Source organism: Phaethon lepturus, unplaced genomic scaffold (assembly GCF_000687285.1).
Source record: "Phaethon lepturus isolate BGI_N335 unplaced genomic scaffold, ASM68728v1 scaffold55495, whole genome shotgun sequence".
NCBI lineage: Eukaryota > Metazoa > Chordata > Aves > Phaethontiformes > Phaethontidae > Phaethon > Phaethon lepturus.
The window spans coordinates 1,159-24,168 of record NW_010540889.1 but is presented as its reverse complement, the minus strand read 5'-3'; the positions used below and the strand labels follow the sequence as shown (position 1 = coordinate 24,168).

Here is a 23,010-nt window from a genome sequence, read left to right as displayed (position 1 = left end):
TGTGTCAGTAATAGCCAGGAAATTCTTGACCATGACCACTTTCTGCTTGAAAGTTTTTGCTCTTCTGTTTCACCCCAGCAATGAAGTCATCCCAACTGATCGCTGCTTGCTTTTTGGATGACTCTGCCCTTTATGCCTGTTATGCACAGGTCATGTTCGTGCTTCTTGAAGTTCACTGAATTAAGCAGCTTTCTGTATCTTGGGTGGAATAATTTAGATGCAGGTTAACCTTTGCAGATGATCCAAATCCTGTGTCTTGTTTCTCCAGATAGTACTCTAGTGCATTGTTTTCCTCTTACTTTGAATACTTTTATTTAAGGATTTTGGCATGTTTTCAGTGGGAATCTGCATCCCTGAAAGTAAGGTTATAATCTGAAGAAATATACTGAACATGCCCACTTCTGTGTTACTTTTCGTTTTTTTAACGGCATGAAATGAACCCTCTAGTACTCCATGAGAACTCCACAGTGTGTTACAATAGTTGAAGCTGTACTTTTCTCGGATACTAATTATAACATGATGTTGAAATTTGTATGGAACTAGAGGTTGAGAATTCTGTTCAGGGCCAACTCGGAGGACCCCTAGTCAAGGTGCCTCTGCAATCCGTGGGAGATGTGAGACCGCTGTGGTACCCAGAAGATGGTAAAATATCCACAACTTGTTATCCATTTATGTAACTTCTGACTTTGGAAACATTTTCATTTCCATTACAGAATTTCTTCACTTATTCATATGGAATTGTGTCTCTTCTTCCAGCAGTGTTGTGACCTGGGATACCATGCTAGCCTCAACAGAGCTCTCAGGACATTCTTGTCTGCTGAGCTAAACCTGGAGCAGTCAAAGCATGAGGGTCTGGATGCCATTGAAAACGCCGTTGAGAACCTGGATGCCAACAGTGATAAGCAGCGCCTGATGGAGATGTACAACAATGTCTTCTGTCCGCCGATGAAGTTCGAGTTTCAGCCGCATATGGGTGATATGGTCAGTTTATATTCCTCCTCCGGCTCTAGCTCTGTAAATGCTGGCAGCTTCGCCTGTTTGCTGCCCTCGTCTCTGACAGACAGACCCAGAGCCACCTGTTTGGCTCTATTTTTGGGAGGTAGAGGGGGAGCCTTAGAAAAGGGAGCTGATATGAAGATTAAGCAGTGGCTCCTGGCATGGATGTCTGAATATGTCCGACTCTCACTTTTCTGACTATCAAAGCTACTGAAGATGAAAATGCTTAATTAGGTATAATACTAAATGTGTACAGGAAACGCTGTTTTAACCTCTCGTTCAAGCCACAGGCTGACCCCTGCAGCCTGCGACAGACTCTGAAGTTAGAGATTAGGAGGGGCAACAAGATAAGAGACTTAAATGCTGTTTTTTTGAGGTATTTGAGTGTGTAATCTTAGAGCACAAATGGTTTAGCGGTGCTTTATGCGTCTTCATTGTGAGACAAGGCAGTCAGTGCACTTTCATTTTTGGCAACGGAAATCTCTCTTTTTATAGGTTTATCAAGATGTGGTTACTCATCTGGGAACTGTTTAAAGTTGCACAAGCTGAAACCGGTTCACAAATCTAAATGGGAACACATGTACAATGTAATAATTTAGGTCAATTGGTTGGATTTCCAGATTATCCTCCTGAACACTTGAGGAAAAACTGTAAGGATGGTCTCTTGCAGCCAGCCTCTTCTTACATTTGGTGGTTAAGGCTCTTCTTTGTCTCTTCCCTTTTAAGTGAAACCTTCAGACTGCAAATGACGTTTCTCGGTTTTTCTGTGCATTGGTCGTATCCTGTAAGATTGTGGGAAGAAAAAGAATTACTTGCGGACTGTCATTCAGTTAACAGCTCACATTCGCAGAATCATTTATCTTGGTTCTTCTCAAGGCCGAATGAGTGTTTATAAACGCATGCCGATAGTCTTGTTGCAATGGTCCTGCATCTACCAGATTGAATGTATGATGGTATATGTGCATGTGTGTGATAAAACTCCAATTCCAATTTCTATCTTTAAAAAATAGCCTTATGCAATGAGGTCAACATTTTCCTTTTTGAAAAAAACACCACCAACAAAACAAAACTAAAAGGAAAAGCTGCTTCGTGCTGTGAAATAAGACTAATTCTTAACAGTACAGAGGAGCCCACTGGAAGCCCACAGGTCCCTCACCTCTTCTTTTTTTTATTTCAACTCCACTGAATTCCTTAAATAGTGAATCATACCTGTTGCTGTAGTGTACAGGTAGTCTTCAGCGGAGCAAGCTAAGCCACTCATACCCCTGCCCCAGGGTGCCTAGCTAATACATTGAACCAAATTTTTCTTGATGTGCGGCATGATTTAACCTAATACTGTGATAAAACACCTTCAGACTTTCAAAACACATGACAAGCTTACATTACTGAAAATAGCTAATTTTTGTAGTTCTTCGATGTTCACGTTCTCTCTCTTGCTCACCTTTTCAATACAGTCAGGAAGGAGACTCCCAATTTGGTAGAACAGAGACCTTTTCTGCTGGTTGAAATCCAGGGCTACAAAGTTTTAAAATGAGGCACTTTGGAGGATGTTTGCTTATCATAATTGAATGAAATAATTGCAGTGTTCTTGATTTTGTGTTTTTTTCCCTAGCGGTCTAAAAGCAGCGCTGTTTTTCTTCCAGGAGTCGCAACTGTGTGCCCAACAACCAGTCCAGAGTGAGTTAGTGCAGAGGTGCCAACAACTGCAGTCTAGATTATCTACGCTTAAGATTGAAAATGAAGAGGTGAGCTAATCAACCAAAAATCAACAAACCTCTTACTACGTCCAGTGGGGAATGGGGATTAATTAAGGAAGAATCTAGTTGCTGTGATTCTCTTTTGTGAAGACTCGTGGTAAAATTCAAGAATAAGGCAGCTGAGGCCAGCAGTGCATTAGTGTGTGATCTTGCGTGAAAGCTGAGTGCGTGGAGAGGATCCTTTAAAACACCTGCACGTATCTCTCTTCCCATCCTTAAGTTCATAGGACTGGCTATGTTGCAAAAGTTGTGTTTAGATAGCTAAGAGAAAAAGAGGAATTTAATGTTTTGAAGTGAAGACAGTGAAGTTGCGTAACTGAAGGTAAGAGCTAATTTTTGTTTAATTGGTCATCTAAGATGAGAAGACTAGATCAACAGCATTTGTTTGGGAACAGGTCAAAATACCTAATCTGCACCTCTGTGTTCAAGAATTTTTAATCCTTCTTGGGCAAAATTTCCAACTACTTTATGTCTAGGAAGTTGATTCTGGCCTTCAGTAAAAGTTTACAGTTCTGCAGAGTCTTCTTTTTAATACCTAACATTTGATGCCCAGTAGATTTAGTTACAGAAAACAAAGATCTGTGTTCCAGCATTCTTTGCTTTGAGGTTAAATTTCCTTACATCTCCTCCTCATCCCAGCCTGTAAGATTACAACTGTTTTGCTACTTCTGGCAGGTTCTGTGTGCTGCCAGCCCTGTGTTTATGGGCACTGTGCTGTCAATGAGCAAAACTTGCACCTTAGTTATGGCACACAGGATGAGAAACCAGTAATAGCTGTTTATTAGTAAAATGCTCCAGGGTACTTACTACCTCTGGTTTTTACTTGCAACGTACTATCTTCATTTTTTAAGTACTCTCATTCTTGCTGGACAGGTTAAGAAGACTATGGAAGCTACACTTCAGACAATCCAGGATATAGTCACGATAGAGGACTTTGATGTCTCTGACTGCTTTCAGTACAGCAACTCTATGGAGTCTGTTAAATCCACTGTCTCGGAAACGTTCATGAGCAAACCCAGCATTGCCAAGAGACGGGCCAACCAGCAGGAGACAGAGCAGTTCTATTTCACAGTAAGGAGTTAATTTTCAGTATGAGCACGTATAATGTATTTAGAATTACACTCACAAGAGAGTGCAAGATGATGCTATCATCTTAAAAAAATGCTTCTGTAATTGATTTCGGGCAAGCAGAGTAAACGTATTAGGTTTTAAAAATGGGTGCTTTGCATTCTTTACAAATATATTGGGATACCTTTGTCACTGCAATCTTAGTCTGTGGACAAAACTCTGTAAAATTTGGTTTCTTCTGCATCTAAAAAGGAATTGTCTGAGATAGAACTTAATAGCTTGTAAATACCAATTTTCAAAGATAATACAAACAGAAATAACATTTAGCTCTTTCGTTTTTTGTTACTATCATCTTACAGTTTCAGCTCACATAAGCTTTTAATTGAGTTGATGCATTTTTACAAGATGCTAAGAGCTTTTTGTATTGAATTTCATACCAGACTATATGTTTTTTTCCTAAATTAGATTTATGTTAAACTGTTGAATTTGTTTCCATTTTAAAAATATTTCAAAACAGCAGATGAAAATCATACCTCTTATCCTCTTTACTTAGTCATTCCTTTGGGCATCTTTTGCTATACTTAATGCCCTTTACATTCCTCTTCCAAGAATGGTGTTGCTTATTCAAAGTCTGAAGTTTCTGTGCAAATCACACTAGCTGGCAGGATGGTTTCTGTCAGGCCTTGACTTAGAAAAGTTAAAAAGACTTCATAGAAGGTGAAACTGGGTATTGAGAAAAGTGGGTGGAGAAAATGATTCAATTAAGAAGGGATTGACCACCCTGCCCAGGGTTATGAAACTCGAAAAGTGATTTTTCATTGAGCTCTAAGCGTTCCCTCTCTAGAGAGGGACTATTGTAAGCTCAAATAGGAGAGCGAGCCCAGGACTTTATTTGGATGTAATCTTTTTCCGTTTCGTTGTGGTAGTATGCTGCTGCAGAGCAGTGAGGTCCCACCAGGACGGCGGAGCCGTCTCAGTAAGCAGAGGTGTGATCCATCACGTCCCACACAACGTGGGTAAAATAACTATCAACAGAACGAAGCTGTTCATGGAGGCCCTCTTTAACCAGCCCAGTCAGAGGCTTGATTGATCTACTATTGACTGGACTCCTAAGTATCCTTTATACGGATTTTAAGCTTTGAATCTACAAGGAGCAGTTTTTTCCATGTATGAGAAAATGCTCAGATGAGTATTGATGTGACTGAGGGCAGAGCTATGGGCGAGGCATTCTTTGTGTAGAGGGGAAAAACCAAAGTATAGTGCAGGATAGAGATTTAAATCCCCTCATACCTTATGATGTGCTAAATGCTGAGGGATATGAACTGAAAGATACTAATTTGAAAGAATATTCCGTATTACTACATAATTCAAGTTGGAAATTCCACGTACTGCATGGCTAGCTAGGCACGGCTCTGAAGTAGATGTAGTTATGCCACCATGGGAATTTAATTGAAGGAGTGCTGCCTGTAGTACCTCCACAGTGGTATAAGCTGTATTTCCACTAGAGGCATATCACTGCACGCTCTGTTGTTACGGCTTTGAAGGAAGGTTTGTATTCAGAACAGAAGCTTCAGCTTCCCCGTGTCGGCGAAAAGCACAGGCGGGACGATTGCCTTAGCGCTGCCCGATGCCGGTAGCGGACGCGAGGGCGCAGCAGTGCCTACAGGGAGCTGAGCTCCGGGGACGCGTCCTGGGTGCCTGGCAGGCGGGTGCCGCCGCTCCCACGGCCGCACTCCTGCTTCCTCCGCCGGCAGAGGCGTGGGGACGAGAGCCGAGATCGTACTGCTCGTTGTGATGCAGCTGGCACTCCGCCCTACCTGAGAAAAGAGGAATGAATGATTTGATTCTTTTTAGCCCTAAAAGAGGAGATAATTTTAGTTCTTAGTGGAAGTGTTATTTTTTTCAATACAAAATGGTACACTTTCATTCTGTGAAGTGCTGTAGAAATTAATGTAAATTTATAGCTGGCAAACGCTTAAGACTTGGGTAAGTATTATATAAGATTCCCCTGCTAATCAGTGCTACGGAACTGTCGTGCTGGTCGTGTCAATGTGCCACTGTTCCCACGTTGCGTTGCTAGCGACGGCGCAGGGGAGCAGGGACCTGATCCACCCGCGCCTTCAGTCGAGTGCCTTGTTTGAAGTCATTCTTGGGAAGCGGAAGGAGGAAAACTGCTGAGCTTTCCAGATTGGAGACAGTTAAGGACGTGGGACAGTGGCAGAAACTGTTTATAGCCTCAAAAGCATAAAATCTCCTTTCCCACAAGGCAGGAAGATATGGTCTAGTTTGCATTTCGCTTCATTACGTACGCTACCTGACACAGGTTCTGGCTGGAGAAACACTGCAGTGAGCTTGGGCTTAGAGAGGGTGTCGAAGTTGCCTGGTTTTGAGGAGATGGTAGGTGCAAAATGCTCACAGTCTCTGGCTGACAACAGATCCTCACCTCTTAATTTTCACAATGCAGAAATAACATGACTTGAGGACGTTTCTACTGCTTTGTGTCTGATTGTACTTAGTCTGACTCCAGCTGTGCTCTGCCAGAAATTAAATCCTTAGGAATTCTCCTGTATTTCGATATTTCTTTTTTTTTTTTTTAGGGTTTTTTTTGAACTGTTTTTATTAAGTCAGAAATCAAATGCTAGTGGATCTTTGTAATTCATTGAAAAAAGCCTGAAGCCTTATTTTGAAATTACTTATTTTTTTTCATAAGCATACTGGTAACAGGCAGGGTACAGAATGTTAGGCATGAGGAAATAGAAAGAACGCATGAAATACTGCACTGGAGAGGAACCTTCCTTTTTTCTCCATTAAAACAATCCCTGGTACCCGTCTGCGGGCAGGCAATGTTCTTAATGTGACCGCTGCAAATGCCTCGAAGCCAGAGCATCTGCGAGTGCTGCCGCGTGCCTCTGCCCTGCTCCGCACAGGGAATCGTCTGCCCCGCGCTCGACCGCAGCCACTGGTAGGCTGAGCTTAAGTTTTTTATACCTGCTTTAAAGGGAAGCTTAACTCTCTTCCAAGTCAAGTTGATTTGCTGATCTTTAAGCTTCTGTTTGAGCTATTTGGAGCTGAGCCTTCTAGTCCTTCTGTCTCTTCGCCTGATTGTGACTTTGAGACGGGGAGCTCGGCGCCTCCCAGAACCAGATTTATCCTCAAATGCCCACTTCAAATTCTCTGGTTATTTTTGCAGCATATATGCTTCATGTTTTCTTCTGTCAAAATTTCATGCAAAAATTTAACTGATTGAGCAAAATACATAATTGGAGCTTGGCAAACAGATTGTACAAGGAAATTCGAAAAAATACAGTTAATTTTTTTTTTTTTGCCACAGTGATCACGCTTCCTGTTTTCTTCTAAAACAACAAAAAAAGTTGAGTATTAGAATAGGAATCAGGAGACTCTCCAAAGGGACTTCAGTCTTACGAAATTTTTCTTCCAATGTTGTCAACCAAAGGGATGTAAAACAAAGACTCTCGGCAGTTAATTAAAGCCCCAGTTCAGCCATTTTTGTCTGTGGTGTTGGTACACGCTACTGCTGGGGGCCCATAATGGAAACTTCATTAGCTCCTGGATGCTCTCCCCCCCACCCTCAGTACTGCCGCAGTATATGTATATATTGCCCAGGGTCCGGGCACTCTCTTAGCTAAAATACCGTTTGTTTGGGGTTTTTTTACCTTAAGGGTTTGCAGTCTTAATTTGGTAATACTAGACCAGAACTGGAAGAAAGTGGATAGAACTGGAGAAAGCTGAAGACAAGAACATTTCATTATTGAACAAGAATCCTTTCTTTGTGTTCAGTTTGCTAGCTGAATTTTTAAAATACCTCATGATTCTAAAGAATGACCTGTGATATATGAAGAGTTATGTGCTATTTATGTATTTTTGAGTGTAAATGTCCTAATTATAATGTGGACAGCTACTGTACAGCAGAGTATTTTATGCGCTGCAGCACAGAGACTATAAATAATGCTGTTCTGAGCTGCAAAATAAGAGATGAAAGAGCTGTAAAAAACTAGTGTTTGCAGAGCTGTAAAAAATCAGAAAGAAGTGGGAAAAATGACTGCATGATTGTATAATATTTCACCAGGAGAACAAATCTGAACTTAAATAATATCTTTATTTGTTTTGTCCCGTGCCCTCCCTGCAACCCTGTGTATCATCCAGCGTGGAGGCAGACACACTATTTGACAAGTAAAGTGGGGTGAGAGAGGTTAAGTGAGAGAATAAGCACAGTAGCAGCCTTTGAGTTTGTTAAAACAGATTGCTCATTCAGTCGCCTGACGCACGAGGGAAGTGCATTTCCATTTCACCCTGCGTGGAGAGGAGATGCATGACAGCTTCTCAGATGTCTTAAAAGATGCCAAACATTCAGCTGATTCCACAGTGAAACAATAGAAATGGCACTGCAGATACGTATGGACCGAGCTTCGGATTTGCCTGGACGTATAAACCAGGAGAACGTAGTTCAGCCTTTGCACCGTAAATTTCAGTGTAATTCTGTATTTCAGCACTGTGTTCAGAATCCAGTAACCTAAAGATGCAATCGGAGAAATTAATTGTCCGCTCATGATCTTGGTTTTTTCCACCTTCACAGAAAATGAAGGAGTATCTGGAAGGCAGGAACCTGATAACAAAGCTCCAAGCCAAACACGACCTTCTTCAGAAGACCCTGGGAGAAAGTGAGTCTGGGATCCGCTCATCACTGCTATTAGCCAGGCTATTGCACTTATTGAATTAGTCAGCTGAGTGTAACGGTCTTTGATTACTGATGCAAAGTGGGCATACTCATGTTTTATGAATTTATTTTTCTGATCTGCGTGATGGAGAAGCCAAATGACCTACCTGGCTGCTTGATTAATGGTGAACGGAAAATGCCTAATGAATCACTAATGTGCATCGCTTATTTGTTAAAATGAAGCATATGCCCACTCCTCCATCCCGTCCTCTCCCCATACAGGCACGTTCTGCTTCTCACTTAATCTGTATTGGGGTGAACCTTGTGATTTACAGTTTACCAATTAGTTGAGAAGTATTGCCTTGTTAGGCTGGTCAGAAGATTCATTTGCATGGTAGTTTAGCTGCTTCTCACCTCTGTGGGTTCAATCCAGACTAAGCTAATGTATGTGAGCATGGGCTTTTATTGGGAGAATAATAAACAAATTTCAGAGCATGTAAAATATGTCGCCCATCTAGAGGACATTAGTCAAAGGGCAGCAGCCAGAACTGAATATGCATTTGCTATTAGTGTCAGAACAAAGGAGGATTCTTTCCCTTCATGGTATGGGCAAATTCTGTTGGCCAAACATGCTTAAACTATGCAGTCAAGTTTCCATAGAAACCTGTCTGCCTCGTATTTGCAGAGGAGAAGGTTTTAACAGTCTAAATGTCAGGTCGAAAAATGGCTCAACTCGTTCCTGGGTTTATGTGCTGGAGCAGGGCTCGTGTTTTGATATGTAACTTAACTGGACTCCCCACAGTTTATGGTGTGCAAATCTTCTGAATGAAAACTTAAACAGCATGTGGTCCTTGAACTGCTTTGCTTTCAGTTTAAAAATGCGCTATAAAAATAAAATACTTATTGCCACAGTAATTAAGAGCTTCATGTTTATCAGACCCAAACCGCTAGAAGGTAAAGGAAGGATGTTGCCATCATTTTGAGCTTTATTGTTTAAAGTTCTCGTCTCTTCAGCTGTCTTGTAGAAAGGGTGGATGAAGCCAAAGATCTGTGTCCTTAGGGTATTTTTCTTCTGCCTCTAAATATCTCCAAATGACACCCATGCTGCCCCTGTGACTAATCACATTCTGGGATCATAGCTGACCTCTGCATACCGAGACCTATTTCCTCTTAACCTGCCTGCCCCTTGAACCCATCTCAAGCTGTGGTGGGGGGGAAGGAAGAGGAAATTAAATACGATTTCTGTATTGCTATGTAGATTTAAAGGCTGCTTCTGTTTTCTTGTGGTTGCTTTGCAAACCAGAGCTTTCTCAGTCACTCTGTGAAGGGACCCAGTGTGTGTCAGGGTGAGCTCCAGCAGCTTCTGAAAAAAAATCACTTCTGTCATCTGTGAGATCAAAAGGAGCTAAGAAAGGGAGGTACATCTCGTCTCCAAAACCACATTAGCAGGTTAATGGTACAAACTGGGGACCGTGCCTAGACTTATCCATAAAATGTCACTTAATTGGGAAACGGGCAAATAAAATTCCTTTCACAAGTCCCCGGAGCATGGTTGGAAGCTTTACTGAAAAATGTGCATACAGCTGCGTGTCTTCAGTCCCTGGAAAATACATGGGTTTTTTTAAGATTTTTATTCTTCTTTGCCCCATCCTCAGGTGACATTTATTAGCCCTTTTGCAAATTACCTTAATCTAAAGATTACAAGTTCAGTAATAAAAATAGCAGCAAGTCTTCCTATCTACAAGTAATTATGTCCCTGCCTACTGTACACATTTGTCACCCTAATGTAGGAGCCCCTTGATGTTGCTGCAGCCATGTAATTTATATATATGAATATTCTATGATGGAAATGGGACAGATGGCTGGAAATTCTGCTTCAGAATAACATTTTCATGTAAATTATGCGCTGTTTTGGCTTTACATGGGGAGAGGAAAGTGGCTATCGAGACGTGTTCAACTAATTGTCAGCCATCAGCAATTAGTCGTTTCCCTCGTTCATTCTTCCGTCTCCCCAGGAGCAGGAAGACATCGTAGGGAAGGTGGATTTTCAGCTGTTGTAAATCAGTATGGTTTCACTGATGATGATCTGTACCAGCAAAAGATCTGGCCTGTACAATTCCCAAAGGCACACACTAGTTTTCTGTCTCTCTTACTCCTTGTTGTGCTATTTTAAAACGATGCCTGCATTAGCAGTAGTCGTTAGCTTGGCCGCTCCTTGCAAACTCAGTGCAAGTTAATGCAACGTTTTTATAAATATGTTTGTGGAAAATATCATAAAACGTCTGTCTCCCAAAATAGCTTAATGCCAGCACGTTCAGTCTGTGGGCTAACAAATCCGTGAATGTTTTCAATCTTACTAAGTGGCTTTATAAATCTCTCGCCCCACCAATTCTCCTGGGAAGGGGGAGGGAGGGAGAGGTTGACAGACCCAGTTTTTTGGCAGCGGAAGTCAACAATTAGAATGCACAGGGAACTAATTTTCAAAAACAATACTTTCCAAAGAAAGTCCTCAGGCGGCCTGAGCCGTTTGCTGCGTTTCCTGCTCGGCCGCGGCAGAGCTGTGCCGCAGGGATGGGCTTCGGTGGTCTCCCCAGCAGCGCTCCTGGGGAAGGCAGCCCCTCTCCGCCCTCCCAGAGCTGCCCCCTCCCTCTCCGATGGTTTCTCCCCTCCATCTGCTTCCAAAACTGGCTTTGCAAACCTGTTGAAGGTACTTTCCCATTCCTCTCTCCTAATGCCGTATGTCTTTGTCGTCTTAACAGGTCAACGGACTGACTGCTCCCTTGCCAGGTAGGTGTGGCTCAGGAGATTATTTTTTAAGGAAAAATCTGATGCAAACTGGTCACTGCCATTCTAGATCGGTTACCAGCCCAGGATATGTATCTGTTAGAAAAAGATACTCATTTAGCTAATACATGAAGCAAATTCCCACTAGCGAATATGGCTTTAAGTGCCGTCGCTATTACCTGCGTTAGTGCAAGGTAGTGGCACAGCTTATACCTGCGTTTCGTAACCTCTGGTCAGCTGAGTGATGAATATTTCTCTCCGTGCAGTGCCTGCCTAAACACCTCTCCTTGCTCGTCGCTGCCCTGTGCTGCCGCCGCAGTTGTGACCATACACCTGCTGGCAGGGCTGCCTGTTGCAACAGCTTGGGAAGCTGACTGGGCTTAAAAATAACCAAAGGGGGGAAAAAAAAAAAAAAAAAATTGGTGGAGGTCTTGTGCTTTTCCTTGCCCCAGTGTGTTTGATCCAGACCAGGAAGAGGATGGGCTGGTGTGAGAAACTGTTTAATTTGGCACAGGCACTGTCCCAGCTGAAACCAGGACACGCTGTCACCCAGAGAAGTATTGTTCGAACTAAGATTCTTCTAAACGCATTTGTATTTCTGTAAGGGAGACGGGCCCGTGACTCTGCAGGGTTTATCCACTTGGTTGGTGTATGGGGCTGAGTAACGTAAATCGGAAAACTCTTTATCCTGTTGATGGTCTCCGCTCTGCCGTGGAAGCGGATTGCAGCAGTACAGAGGTCATGGAGAATGAGCTTTTCATTTATAATTAGGACCAATCACAGAACCATAACTAAGCTTCTCCTGATGGAGTTTTTATAAAACATAACAAATCTCCATCTCCAGATTGATGGATTCAAGGAGCTCCGCTGGGCACGAGGAGCTGGAGTAGGGGCTGTGCATCATCCTGCCTTGTTAACAAAAGGAAGGTGATTACTACCGGTCTGGAGTCATTACTACTTTTCACATTCCTTACAGCAAAGCAAAGCTGACAGGTCCTAATTAGAGCCTGACGTCTATAATAATAAAATATTATTCATCATGAAACAATTTTAAATATCAAAGAATCATTACTGCTAATAGTTTAAAATAGACCTTATTGTCTGTGACAGCCCATGGAATTTGATTGCCTTTTTTTTTTATGCAGTGTTTTTGATTTTTATAAAAGGAATTTCCCCTGAATTAGCACATTGTACAGTCTTTTAAAAAATCACAGTTCTAATCACCTTATTTATAATTCAGCAGCCGTCTGCCCTAGCAGGGAATTGGCTTGACTGATACATTAGGGCCTCTCTACTGTTATCCCTCGCGCTTCATTTTTACAAGAAACTGTAGGAATTTTAAACCCCAGTAATAAATTTTGAGGGGAAAAATTCTGGCAAAGGAAGGCTTTTTTTCCTCTCTTCCTACAATTAATGTCTGCCACCATAGAGAAATGAGACACCATCATGGTTTGTACTGAAAAGGCCTAGCCTGGCTAGTGTGTGCTGCTGTTCGATGGGGTTTGTTTTACTTGTTTTTTTGAAGTCTTATAAGAAACTGTAATAAAGGCTCCACAATGGCTGCTGTTAACAGCACAGGAGGAACCAGCATGCTCCCACCTGCTTCTCCCCTCTGTAGAGTGGCTCTTTCAGAGAGCAGCTATGTGTAATTTATAACAAACTTCATCTTGAACAAGGAGCCCTATATAATAGATTTCCATATGGTTGCAATTAAAATGTCAGGGGTAATCTTTTGTCAAAGCAGTGGGCTCCCTTGTGTCTATTTCAGTCTTTTAGTGCTTTAAAGTCACTTAAAATCTTCCTGAAGTTCCATAAATTGAATGAGACTGAAGTCATTATGATTGACTTGTGTATCTGGCTCCTTCCCTTCTCCAAAATACACGTGGTTTGGAATACCGAACGAAAGAGAGCGATGATAGCAGAGGATTATCTTGACTTTTCTGTTCTGTTTTTCCCTCCTGCACCAATGGGCGGTTCTGATCTCATCAGCAGCAGGCGCAGCTCTACCGTAAGGAAGCAGGTAATAAACATTCCTTAAGTAGTGAAACAGGGATAGGAGTGTGTTTGTGTAGAGGATAGATGGAGAACAGGGAAGTGATTTTTATCCTTCCCTCCTTCTCTTACATCGACCTTTTCAGTCTTGTTTCAGTGGAACTGGTATCTGCTCATTCAGTAACTGAAACCAATAAAACACAGATCCACAGCTTTGATCTATTTTCTTTGGCAAAATTTAGAAATAATTTTACCCTGTTTTGACAGACCTGGAACCAAAAATGTCAAATAAGCCTTGAGCTATCTGGACAGTCACAGTTTGTGGGTTTCATGCTGTTTTTTCTTTGTCCCCTTTCCCTTTTTTTTTCCGCTGGTACCCCTCTGCAATGCTGTTAAACCAGTAACTGCTCACTTGTTGTGCCTTCTTGTAATAAAGACTTACAACCACAATGTTTTGTTTTCCTGGCTGTGGTGGATAATCTGTTACTTTTTAGTACGTGATGAGCTAAAATACGTTTCTTTTGAGATAGGGAAAAACCACAATCTTTCTTGTTGATACTGTAAAGACAAAATTCGGCTTGGAATTTCATTTCATATAGTCTGTCTTGAGGTGCTGCTTTATAGTTTTTAGGGTCCCTGTATATTGGAAATGAAGTAAGAGAGCAGGTTGTGTTTTCGGTGTGCGGAGTCGAACCTTTTCCTTTTCCTGAGCTTAATTGTTGTTCCTTTATTTATGCACTAAAAATGGTCTCTTCCTATGCTGCAAATGAAGTATATGTGTCAATTGCCATTTCACAAGTAGTTTTTGAGGTCTCGGAGCATATTCTGACCCCAGTAGAGCTGACAGACCATTCTCTGATTTGGAGACCTAAATTAAAAACTAATCTGTTTTCAAACACTGAATCCACAGCTCACAGTAACCTACAGGAAATCGCTTGCATGTGGTTTTAACGGGGTTTTTTGATTGTGACCCAACAGTTCAAAACATAACTGCTCTGAGAGTTTTAATCTCGGCTGGGGACCCTGAATATGTGCTTCTCTGTGGGTTCCTCCTGTCAAACTCCAAAATAAGTCTGCGGGGTTATAATGCTGTTTGGATGATTATTAATAAAGCGTGTCCTCAGGGGTTGGTTGAACAGCGGACTGGCTTCTGAGGTACTCTTAATTGCTTAGTGGTGTTCTGTGCAGCATACAGAAAACTAGTTCTAATTGGCTATGGCTAATTAGTAGAGAAATTATTAACTGTCACTATATGACCAAGCTCTGTGACATTTCAGTAAAACAAAAAAAACATTAAACCTGAACAAGTTAGGAAAAAGGTTGAACTTTTTTTGTTTAAATACGTATATTTGAGCAGAGGACTGTCATCCCTTTGAACTGACTGAAATGTGATATTGTGCCATCCTAACAAGTGAGCATGGTGAGATAAATTAGAGGCATTGCTGTCCAAAACTATGGTAGAAGAGGCTATACATAAGCAGAAACTCGGAAGTTTTAATCACATGGTAATTTTAATCACGGGCATCTGACCTTTAGTGAACTGCAGCACTTTGGTTGCTTAGTTGCCATTCCCCAAAACGGGAGGAATAACTGCGAACATTGCAGAAATTCAGTTGTGTGAAAACTAATCTGTGATCCTGTGAAGCAGAGACTAGGGAAGTGTAAAGGCTTGTTTCCATACTGAAAGTCTCAATTAACGTTTAAGCTGGAAATGAGCTTTTTTCCCACGAGCAGGTACCTGTATGGTGCACCTTACTTAGTGGGCTGTGACCGTAGGGCACTGATGAGCCATTTTAAATGTTTGTGACAAAATAGCAGGAGTTTGATGCAATCCCGAAATTGCTGATATTTGAGATGTTTGGTAATCAGTCCAGAAACTAAACACATCTGGAACTGCAAGGAACCAGAATATGACAGATGAGAGGATAAATTTGCTTTCCATTCTCCCCCTGCCCCACGCCGCCTTCCGCCCCTTATCATCATTCTGCGTTCTGATTGCTGCTCTTGTTTAAATTTCTCTTTGTACAGGATTCCTCACAAGCCATTCCCCTGGTCGTGGAGAGCTGCATACGATTCATTAGCAGACATGGTGAGTTTATGGACGAAAGGTATCCTGTAATATTTCTGTGAAATGAACAGCGATGTAGAAGCCTTCTGGAAAACGTTCAGAGTAGCGTGGGACATGGAATCCTAGAGGCTGCAATATAAAGAAACTATCACTGACTTTTTGGCTATATTGGGGGGTGTGTGTGATCAATTTTCCAAACGGTTATGGCAAATCCATGACCTTGCAAATGTTACTCTTCCAACGATATTCCTTTGTTTCATGTAAAATAAGGTTCCCATCCTTAGATACCACTCCTGCTTCACCTCCACTCACCTTGCTTTGAGCCCTGAAACATGGCCTTCAATGATGATCACACTGTTCCTAAAGGAGGAGGAATACTCTAGGTATTTGAATGTAGGAGGTCAAGTAGTGAATTAATTGCTCACTTATTGCCTCAGTGAGATGATTTATACCTGTTTCAAAGGTTAACTTCACAGCCTTGAATGCTGTAAAATATTTTATACATTTATTGTCATTTCTTTTCCTTTTTAATGGATACCGTTTGTTAGTAGCATGTGAAACAGCTGTCAGTTAATATATGTAGAAAGAGGTTGACTTCATCTTCATTAACTATGACCAGAGCCAGATAGTAGGTCCCATTTCATATTCCTTGATTAATTAGCATTTTAGAAACTATGATCTAGAGTCCCATTCTCATCATTACTTGGAAGAACCAAGTGCTATAATCCTTCATTAAGGCCATACTTGGACATTTGCTGGAAAAATCATTGAAACCACATTGCAATGTGAATCAAATCGGGGCCAGCAGGAGATTTTATTTTTTAGACTCATATTCCTGAGTTAGAATAGATCCTCAGCAGAAGGATTTTCCAACAGGTTCAGCTGATTTTTGCTCTTAATGTCAGATCATTGCCTTATAGGTAATGTACAGGTTTTTTACAGTTTGTAATTAGAAGGAATGTGCTTTTATACAAGAAATCCATTTTAGGCAGAAGAAATGATAAAACTGCCTGCCTGATGCACTTACATTGCAGGAATGAATTTTGTTGGAGGTAGCCTGACATTTCTAAATGTTTTGCTGCCTAGGTGTGGGATGAGTGTCATTTTCTTTCGTGCTTCTCTGCACTTGGGATTGTTTCTTTTCACTGTTACAGCAATGTGTCACAGCTACCAGATACAGCCACATACTGCAAAGGTTTCGTTGCGTTGTGATACAAACAGTTGCAGAATTTGGGAGGAAGAGGCCACAGATGCATTCAAGAGAGCTTATTAATTTGCAGCCATTATTATAAATGAAGCAAAGATGCTGCGACATTCCCTGTTTCAGAAAGTGTGCAGTTAAAAGGCTTGAATGAATGGGAGTTGATTTCCCTACGTGAAGCATATACTTTGTTCATTAGTTGATCTGTAACGGTTGTTGCTCATCTTACAATGTACCAACGAAATTGTTGTGATGGTAGTATATTGGAACATCTCGCCTACTTGATAATTGGTTTTAATGACATTGCTAATGGTTACTTTTTAGCAAGAATGTCTTAAAGACTATCCTAAAACCCTCGATAGCAGGTCGTGCTGGGGTAATTAAATGCTTCCATTTCAATTGGCCGATTTGCTCTGTGCCTTTGTGGTATTGCTCTTGCAAAATAAACTGTTTCATTGTGTAGTTAGTTGTATTTTACTTCTGGCTGATGTACCATTAGTTTATGACTTTGGGTTGTAAAATCCTTTGGGGATCCTTCAGGGTAAAAGATAACATGCATGGCTGTTATAACCCAGTTATTCTGTCAGTTTACGAAGAAGGGTTAATATTTTTTCTTGGTCGTACTGAGTTCTGTTTTTACGTATTCTGTATGTGCCTGGACATATAAGGGAAAGATGGCTTTAAAACCGGCATACTTTCGCCTGTGTTCCTTATGTTTCCTTTCTCATATATGCTGTAGCTGATGAAGGTGCCAGCCTATCTTATCTTACTGTTATCAACATCTCTTACTGTCTTACAGGTTTGCAGCATGAAGGGATATTCAGGGTGTCTGGGTCACAAGTTGAAGTAAATGACATAAAAAATGCATTTGAGAGAGGTAAGGAGGATCTCGGAAATTATTGCCAAATGTATTAATTTGTTTAAATGTTCTGAAAAGGCATGTTTTGAATGCAGCTTGCTATACTGGGCCTTTGATTTTTGTGTTTCCTAAGCCTCGCCCAGACACTTTTCTAGTGCTCATTAACCTTGAATACTCAGTTGTTTGGCATTATGCTTTATATCTTGTAGAGTGTCTGTATAATAAATATTCTGAATTCAATCTTCTCTCATGTCTGATAGTTTATTGATTACTTGTAACACTAAAGAGTAAAGAGAATTTCATTATTAGGTGTAACTGCATTTTCCTACCCTCTCCCCCCAGCTCTGTGTGAATAGGCTGGCTGCTAGAGGATGAAATCCTGTGTTTTCCCATGTTTTTGGGGCACAGCTTGCCCACATTTATTCTAAATATCCGCACGTGAGAGTAAATTTCAAGACAGTCTTAACTTGACGTAGCTTTTAATAGATTTGAATTTCTGTGTGAAGAACCATTCCATACAAAGGCAAAGAACTGCTGGGAGCCTCCTGACTCATCAGCTTCTCGCTGGGCTCTTCTCCCTAGCAGAGCAGGTTCAGAAGAGCTTGCTCTTCGGGCAGTCCTTGCAACCCATCTCCCCAGTCTTGTTTGGGTCACTGGAAACAATAGGGCTTGTGTTAATTCCCTGAATACATCACTCTGAAAGAATATGGTTAGTGTGTTTCTATGCTTGCTGTTGGAAGAGATGAGCAGTAATTACTTAGGCACAGCAAGTTCATTTGCTTTTGGGAAGAAAGGAGTTTCATAGACAGCGTGTGTGAAACACGGCATCTAATTTCACCTGTCTTCACCTCCATCTACCTGAGAATTAAAATCCTGAAGCATAGAGGAAGCAGAAATGTGTATCACAGGCTGCGGGTAAAGGCTTGATATCAGAATGAAAGACCTCTTTTTTTAAATAAAGGAAATACCAGTCATCTTGGGAAAATAGCCAGTTGTTCCAGCATTAACATGCAGAAATGAAAAGGTGATTTATTTTTTTTCCTTCATCTCGCTTGTCTCTGTAAAGCATATGATATACAGAACTGACAAAGTTAACAATAGTGTCTCTGCAGTTTATTACTTCATCCAGAACCCTCGGTGGCAGTTAATATCAAGGATAATGCTCCGGTTTGTAGTGGCCCATTTATTATCCTGTGTGTTATTAAGATAATAGGCAAGCTTTGGTAATTTCAGTCACATAATGGATATATATAGCTTCAATTTGAGGATTGCCCCATCATTAAATCTCATTATATCCGATAGGGAGTTTTCCCTAGGGAACAACTCCGTAAGTGGGCATGTTTTCTTTTGTAATACAGACAAACTGTGGCATATCTGCAGTGACCAATTATCTGTCCCAGAAAGACCCCCGGCCCTGCCGAGTCAACGTAAGATGTCTGCATCCTGCTGAGCCAAGTGCACGATGCTCAATGGCCTCTTGCGTGTGCACTCAATCCACCTTAGCCTCAGTTGTGAGTTTGCATAAAGACCCACTCCTGCACTCATGTAATGTTCACCTCCGTGGTGGATCTGCGAAGTTCACACCCGACCAAAATATGTGGAGCACAGAGCCTGGAAGCATTGCTACCGCTCTAGGAGCAACACCAGCCTCCGTGGGCGTGAGCCAGGCGCGCCAGTGCCAGGCTGTACTCCGCCGGCTGCAAGGCTGTCCCAGGCTGTCCCAGGTCTCCTGGCATTGCTGTCAGAGGCTTCCCTTCTCGACTGCGATGCACAGGAGAGATCTCTCTCTACACGCTGGTTGTAGTGCAGCTGGAGTAGGTGGGATTAACTCTGTGCTGCATAAATCCTTTTCTCCAGCTGAGGTGCATCCTTCCAGTCTGATGCATTTCTCCAGTATTCTGATTTTTCTTGCCTGTTTTTCTTTGTTTGTCATGAAGGGGAAGATCCATTGGCTGGGGACCAGAATGACCATGACATGGATTCAATAGCAGGAGTTCTGAAGCTCTATTTTCGAGGGTTGGAGCACCCTCTCTTCCCCAAGGATATATTTCATGATCTGATTGCCTGTGTCAGTAAGTATATGAAGATCTCAAAAGTTAATAGAATTAATTTTTCCAATCTCATCTTCCACTTCCCTCTTTTCCTCTCCCCCTTGTTTCCTGGCTCCGAAATAATCTTTTTATGGTTACTTTGGTTGGGTTTGTGTTGCATGGTATCCTCGTCTATTAGCCAGAGTCTGGGCCTTTACCTGGTTACAGCCATCCTTATTCTGATAGCAGGTTTTTTATGAATGAGCAAGGTGATAAAAATGAATAGATTTTTAAGGACCGTATCATGGATTTTTCTGAGATAGTGCTTCGTGGCAGGATTCTTTTAAAACAAAATAAAACAAAAACCTCCACTTCTAAAAAATAATCGGTAAGACCTCTGATCAGAAGGTGTTGGAAATGCTTTCTCAGAAGAAGGGATCTCCAGCTGGGTTTCCTGCCCTGCCTGCTTTCCCTGGCATTGATAGGTACACGCTGCCTGTACGCACTCTTTAGCTGGCGAGGTAGCAGTCGTGTGCCTTTTAGCTTGATAACCACGAGGGACCCTCTGTTGACTCCTGATGAAGAATATCAATCATGAGGGCAGTCACAGTCAAGTTGTTAACATTTTTGATGGTTTCTAAAGGTGGTTCTGGTAGGCAGAGGGTTGTTTGTGTTTTTTGTGTGTGAGCAACCTCATTTGAAATGGCCTAACTATTGCCATGTCCTTCAGAGTTGAAGAATGATCCTATTGTCCAAGTAGCGAAATGGTCTTTGCGGTGGCAGCCTTTGAAGTAAAGCAGAAGATAACTGCTTCTAAAATGGCTCATGGTTTTCTTCTCCTGATAAATGCATTTACAGAGTTGAATTAACATTATATGAAAAGAAAAATCTGCTTCCAAATAAGTTCTCCCTTCTGAGATGATTTATGCTGCCCACTTATTTCTCAGTAGGCTGCTGCACACAGAGCTTTTTGCCTCAACGTTTAGCTATGTTAATTTTCCTTTGAGTGTTACATAATTTCTTTTTTAAACACCCACCTTTCTAAGTGAACTTGAATGAGCTATTGTGCCAGAGAACTATCGAAGCAGATGACATCCAGTGCTCCCACGCTAGGAAGGAACTTGCAGTGAAGTTTCATATGTTCTGGGACCTTCATTGACAAAGGCTTCGCCAGCAGGTTCTGCAGCCTTTGCGTTCCCATGCCGGAAGATCTGGGATACGGGCAGACCAACCCTTCCTGCTGCTGCTGCCCTTTTTAGTAGTTTGCACAGGAACCACCACAGTATGCCGCTTGCATTTAGCAAGGTGTGGGTATGGTGATCTGATGACTCTGGTGCTCTTTCTTCCTTTCAGCAATGGACAATTTACAAGAGAGAGCGCTCCACATCCGGAAGGTGCTTCTGAACCTGCCGAAGACCACTCTGATTGTAATGAGATACCTCTTTGCATTCCTCAATCAGTGAGTATCCTTGAGAGCACCATGGCCCTGCCGCAGTACTCGGTGTAAACGTGATAAGTGGCGGAACCAGTCTTAACACTGCTGTGTGTGACCTGAGCACCAGTTTAGGGTGTAGACGCCGCAGTAGTTTGCTATCGCATCTGCCTTGCTGGGCTTTTCAGCCTTGGTGAAACTCATCCTGATGATACTAATGCAATCTCAAAGGAGTTCTGGAAATGAAAGTGAATAATGTGCTGGTAATCCAAGCAAAAAGTAATATGAAAGAGTCGGAAACTGGGTCCCACACCAGCAAGGAGCAGTATGTGCTAACTAGTGGGAGCAGCGGAGAGTGAGTGTATGTTTTTAAAACAGTCCACTGCATCTGGCTGGTTCATTGGATAGCTTGGCAGCAAGGAGTCAGTAGCTTCCTCCAGTAATTTGGTCATGACATCTGAGGTAGCATAAAGGAAAAACGTCCTAACCAAAAGGCTATGTGCACATTGTCAGAGCCCTTTGAATACTACTTAGGTGAAAGAGAAAAATAACTGTAAGACAATATTTTGACGTAACAGATACCTGAGGCTTACTATCTGCTTTTGTAAAGCTCCAGTTCATCAACTACTTTTGATGAACGTCTTATTCCTTACGTTAAAATGAGGAAATGTCAGGGTTTGAGTTTTTTCTACAAGATTTGTATTAAAATGGAGCGGGACATTTACTAAACCTATCCATATATTCAAGTGGTTGTTTCTCTTTGGAAAGCAGGGGGTTTGTTTTACAGACATCACTCCTGGAGTCACAGAAACGTGTGACTTTCCAGTCTCAGTAGCTTTTAATTATTCCAAGTAGTGATCTAGAAAACAGAGAGTTTCAAGGGGAGTCGTATTGAAACTTAGTTTTCTGTTCAATCTTTAAGTGGTATGTGAAAGGCTTAAATTGTAGGTTTGGGACAAAATTTAGTGAGATAAAAAATGTGTTTTTAAAAACCAGCACTATAGAAACTATAAGATTCAGATTTGCTGGGAAATCCTGAAGAAGAATCCCAAAAAAGGTCCACTTGAGAAGCTCCTGGGCTTTGGAGAAAGGATGTAACCCTCCGCATACTTGATCACACGCACTTAGGCAAAGGGCACCCGATAGAACTCTCTGTCCTGGTTTCAGCTATATTGAGTGTTGGGCTGCAAGGGGGCTATGAACAACAATAATACCGAAGAATTAAAGATGAAGATTAAAGAGCAATGTCCTCCCCTTGTGAAGTCAGCACCCAGTACCTTTCACACAGTCTTGAGCTTTCAAACTCCCTTCGGGGTTTCTATTTCATTTCTCTGTAAATGGCATCAGTATCTCTTTTTACACGGACCCAGAACATTCATGTCCCAGCCGATCAGCTTTAAACAGCAGAAAGCCCAAAGCAAAACTTCCCAGCTCAGCTCTGTGTTCTCCAGCAGATGATGATAATGATAATGTTGTTTTCAGCCGTTAACCCTCCTCCCCATTTCTGTCTTTTGCAGTTTATCTCAGTTCAGTGAAGAGAACATGATGGATCCCTACAATTTAGCCATCTGCTTTGGGCCAACATTGATGTCTGTGCCTGAAGGTCATGATCAAGTCTCTTGCCAAGCTCATGTCAATGAATTGATCAAAACTATCATCATCCAACATGAGAACATCTTCCCAGGACCAAGGGAGCTGGAGGGTCCAGTCTATAGCAGAGGTGGAAACACCGAGGATTACTGGTATGATAGATACCACTGAGGAGAAAATGAATGGGTGGATATTTATTTATGGATTAGGATGCTACAGTCATGCGTTCCGCTTTGCCTAATTCTGGATTCGAGCATCTGACCCAGCCTAAGAAAAAATCTGTTTCATGGAACAGAAGATGGCTCTGGTGTCTTTGGAGAGTCGTCAACTTAAAAGAAATAAGCTGGTAGAAAGTAGCTATTCAGTTGTTGAACCCAACTCGCTTATCTTGAAGGGCAAGGTGGTGCAGGGATTTTCCTGGATGTTCTGGATTTTCTGCCAAAATCAATCTCTTTTTTTTATCTTTTATTTCTTTTTTTCCCTCCTGCTTTGGCCTTTTTTTTCCCCTTGTCTTGAGTGCCTTTGCTTCAGACACAGGGGTCACTTGCGACTGAACCT

At 41.8% G+C, this 23,010-nt stretch overlaps 1 protein-coding gene across 1 annotated transcript in view; it reads left to right on the top strand.

The window, feature by feature from the left end:
* The window catches only part of SRGAP2 (SLIT-ROBO Rho GTPase activating protein 2), a gene marked incomplete at its 3' end in the record, with an annotated part of 61,846 nt that extends 39,242 nt beyond the window's left edge, over nucleotides 1-22,604 (top strand). Inside the window, exons 7-17 of the mRNA XM_010287549.1 lie at nucleotides 757-981; nucleotides 2,640-2,741; nucleotides 3,627-3,824; nucleotides 8,416-8,500; nucleotides 11,256-11,283; nucleotides 13,270-13,300; nucleotides 15,301-15,361; nucleotides 17,341-17,418; nucleotides 19,338-19,472; nucleotides 20,784-20,889; nucleotides 22,380-22,604. Coding sequence (XP_010285851.1) covers nucleotides 757-981; nucleotides 2,640-2,741; nucleotides 3,627-3,824; nucleotides 8,416-8,500; nucleotides 11,256-11,283; nucleotides 13,270-13,300; nucleotides 15,301-15,361; nucleotides 17,341-17,418; nucleotides 19,338-19,472; nucleotides 20,784-20,889; nucleotides 22,380-22,604 — 1,274 coding nt within the window. The remainder of the gene's footprint in view (nucleotides 1-756; nucleotides 982-2,639; nucleotides 2,742-3,626; nucleotides 3,825-8,415; nucleotides 8,501-11,255; nucleotides 11,284-13,269; nucleotides 13,301-15,300; nucleotides 15,362-17,340; nucleotides 17,419-19,337; nucleotides 19,473-20,783; nucleotides 20,890-22,379) is intronic.
* Between the last annotated feature and the right edge of the window lie 406 nt (nucleotides 22,605-23,010).